Raw genomic sequence first — 3453 nt, 5'->3', positions numbered from 1 at the left:
CGAGTCTTGGCGAACTGCGGTGGTGGAGCCAATCCTGAAGCCCCGGAGGAAGGCCATGCTCTCTCCTCGTACCTGCCAGTCTCTCTCACCTCTCTACCCTGAAAGGTGATGGAGAGGGTGGCTCTAGAGAGACTGCAGTGGATTGCCGACCACCTGGGCTTCTTCCCGGAGCAGCAGACGGGCTTCAGGCGACACGGGTGCACGGCATTTTCCGGTGCACGGTAGATTCGATCTCGGACGTCGTCGCTACCCTCGAGGACGCCAGGAGCAGCGGGGACGTGGCCATGCTGCTGCTGCTGGACATGGAGAGTGCCTTCGACAGACTCCCACACGTGGCGGTCGAGGTGGCCCTGGACCGCCTCGGACACAGCGGGAGCCTCCGAGACTTCGTGACCGCCTTCCTGTCCAGGAGGACCTTCCGTGTCCGTGTTGGAGGGGCAACCAGCCAACCCAGGGACATCACTGCTGGTGTCCCACAGGGTTCAGTACTGAGCCCCTTCCTCTTTAACATGGCACTAGCAGGACTTCCAGCGTCCCTCCCAACAGACACCAGGTTCCCGGCCCGCTGCTCCGTCTACACAGATGACGTGGCACTCTAGGTCCGGGGACCAAGGCGGTCCATCCCAGCCATCAGGATATCACTTCAGGCGGCCCTCGTCGCAGTGATAACCTACCTCGGAGGCATCGGGCTTAAGGTCTCTGCCACCAAGACCGAGGCACTGCTGATTCACCCGCTGGCGGCAGCTCGCACCCACGTGAGACGGCTAAGGGTTGGCAACCACAGCCTGCCTTGGAGGCTGATGGTGAAGTACGTGGGGCTCACCATCGACCACCGGCTCACGTGGATCCCGGCTGCCATGGCTGCTGCCACCAAGGTGCGGCGCGTCCAGGGCACCATCAGCAGGCTGCAGCTGTGTGGCCGTGGCTGCTCCACCAAGTGGGCTCTCTGGTTCAACCAGTCTGCAGCGTCCTCGGTCCTCCTGTACGCCTTCCCACACCGGCCAGGAGACGCCTGCTGGAGGGACTCCACAGGGGTGCACTGAGGGCCATCCTGGGGCTTCCCGAAAGCTCGCTGGTGGCAGTGACTGTCGCGGAGCCAGGAGAGTGGCCCCTGACGTTACGTATGCTCCAACGTGCGCTGGCCACTTCGACCACCTTCACTGTGCCACCGACGGCAGGGCCCTCCTGGAGCGTCTCCGCAGCCAGCCAGGATCACGGATGGGAGGCCTCTGCCTGCTGTACCACCAGATGGTTCCAGATCCGCCAGTCCCGGTTACCTCTCCACCGCTACACCACCAGCCACCAGAGGTCCACCTCTGCTTGGAAGGGGCAACCAATCGACGGACGCCTGCGGCCGCACTGCAACAGGCGGCCTCCTGCAAGCTCTAGGAACAACTGGAGGGACGGCTGTAGGTGTTCATGGACGGATCTGTGATGCTGGATGGGACCGCAGCGGCTGCATGCGTAATCCCGTCCAGAGCCGACAGCAGGCAGTGCAGGCTACTTTTCCCGGCAAGCTTCGCGGCTGCAGAACTGGCTGGACTCCATCTCGCAGTAGACCTGTTGGCCGAGGACACTCCCCTTGAGCCGGTCGCGGTCCTGTGTGACAGTAAGGCGGCCCTGCAGACCCTGGCCAACTCCCGCCGTGCCGGACTGACGGCCTGTCTCCTGACAGCCAAGGTTCGGGCCCTCGCTGACGCCGGGGTGTTCGTCTCCTTCCACTGGCTGCCGTCCCACGTGGGCATCGCTGGAAACGAGAAGGCGGACACACTCGCCAAGGCTGCCCACCAGCCTGGTACTCCCTACTCCTGTGCCGTGGCGGCCAGGGACTATTCACAGGCCCGTCTCAAGAGGCTCCTCGTCACAGTCCACCCAGACCCGAGGGTGGCCAGCGGGCGAGGACCAAAACCTCTCCCAGAGTCGGGCCTCACCAGGAGAGAACGGGCCTCCCTGTTGCGACTGCGGACCGGCAGCGTGTGGACAGCGGCCCGCCGCCACGCCAAGGGCCTCTGTCCCTCCCCGGCCTGCAGCCGTTGCGGAGACCCAGAGACCCTCGAACACCTCCTCTGTGCCTGCCCTGGCTTAGCACAGGAACGCTTGAGGGCCTACACGGCCTACAGGAGACAGGGTCTACCCGTTTCCACCCTGGAACACCTGCTGTTCCTGTCTCGTCTACATCCAGCAGCACTCCGCAGCCTGGCGGAGTTCGTGGAGGAGTCAGGAATTGCTGCCTACCGCTGATCCCAGGAGCCATGCTGCCCTTGCCCTTGCCGACGGCCTGCTGCTCGCGCTGAAGCGGACCAGACATCCCTCCTTACACACCACACACTATTTCTCCTATCCTCTTTCATCCCCCTCCACCCCACGCCAAAGGCACTGCGCCCTGTCGCCTGTAGGCAGACAGAAATTAGGTGCCTTCTTCCTTTTCCGCAGTATCAGGAACGAAAATGTAATTTGTGTTTAATTATTTGCGGCTCACTTTAGGGTGCCAGGCTCTCATTTTATTGTAGTCCACAACACGTGGTACCTGTACTATGGTCCACAACACGTACCAGCACGTGTCACTCTCGCAAAAGTAAGATTCGCTTGAAACCTAGCCTGCATGACTAGCAAGAAATGCAGCCAAGTATGTGTGACCACAGCATTTGTGAACGCGAGCGTTGCAGCCACAGCTGCTTGTGCTCGAATACGGCGCTTCAGTGACGTGAATGCAGAAATGGAGGCCGAAACGGGGTTGGACAAGACGAGTTTTTTTTTCGCGTATACTCAACGCCAGTAGTGTTTAATTATTTATTCAAAATGCCTTTCATGCCCATTAAAAGGCATTGCGTAAGGGGAGCATAAAAAATGCACTGCAAAAAATACAGACAAAAAGTAAAAAAGAACAAAGAAACAAACAAAGAAAACAAATAATAAACAGCAAGGTGCAACAAAGTTATATAATTGTAAAATGCAGCGAAGTCAGGTTATCACAAAAAGTTTCACGATTAGAGATAGAAACAATGCAATCTGGAAGGCCGTTTCAATGTGCTACATATGGCTCGAGATAATGGTGGTGAGGTAAACCTTTGTGTTTGTCAATGAAGGCACATGAAACAACGAGCGTTGCGATTGCGTCGAAATGTGCGCAGAGGAAGATGAAGCGGCCAACAGCTAGATTTAGAATATGTTATGTATCTATGAAATAAACACAAAATGGAATTGACGCGGCATTGATCCAGTAACATGAATGCAAAGTCTTGCTTTATTAGTGCAATCCTTGAACGATAGTCGTAGTTACTAGCGATGAGTCTCACTGTCCTATTCTGGACGGCTTTCAGCATAGGCGCAAGGCAATCTTCCTATGGTGACATGTCGATGATGCATACTGCAGTTGTGGCTGAACATAAGTTAGGTATGATAATGCGCATACTTAGAAGGAGCGTATCACAAGTTTCTACGAAGATAGCCGAA

General features: G+C 57.3%; 1 protein-coding gene across 1 annotated transcript; it reads left to right on the top strand.

The window, feature by feature from the left end:
- The first annotated feature begins 284 nt into the window (after window positions 1–284).
- LOC142772302 (uncharacterized) lies at window positions 285–1043 on the top strand. Its single transcript, XM_075874503.1, has 2 exons — window positions 285–485; window positions 600–1043. The coding sequence occupies exons 1-2, from the start codon at window positions 285–287 to the stop codon at window positions 1041–1043; spliced, it is 645 nt and encodes a 214-aa protein (XP_075730618.1).
- Window positions 1044–3453: the final 2410 nt, after the last annotated feature.

This window comes from Rhipicephalus microplus, chromosome 9, assembly GCF_043290135.1.
Source record: "Rhipicephalus microplus isolate Deutch F79 chromosome 9, USDA_Rmic, whole genome shotgun sequence".
NCBI lineage: Eukaryota > Metazoa > Arthropoda > Arachnida > Ixodida > Ixodidae > Rhipicephalus > Rhipicephalus microplus.
Note: the sequence above shows the minus strand (reverse complement) of the source record. Positions and strands in the feature narration are given on the sequence as shown.

Bases quoted from the DNA above. Each gene is read 5' to 3' on its own strand.
- LOC142772302 (XM_075874503.1), top strand. From the start codon at position 285: ATGCTGCTGCTGCTGGACATGGAGAGTGCCTTCGACAGACTCCCACAC. The intron at 486-599 runs GTACTGAGCCCC...GTGGCACTCTAG, and splicing joins CTGGTGTCCCACAGGGTTCA to GTCCGGGGACCAAGGCGGTC.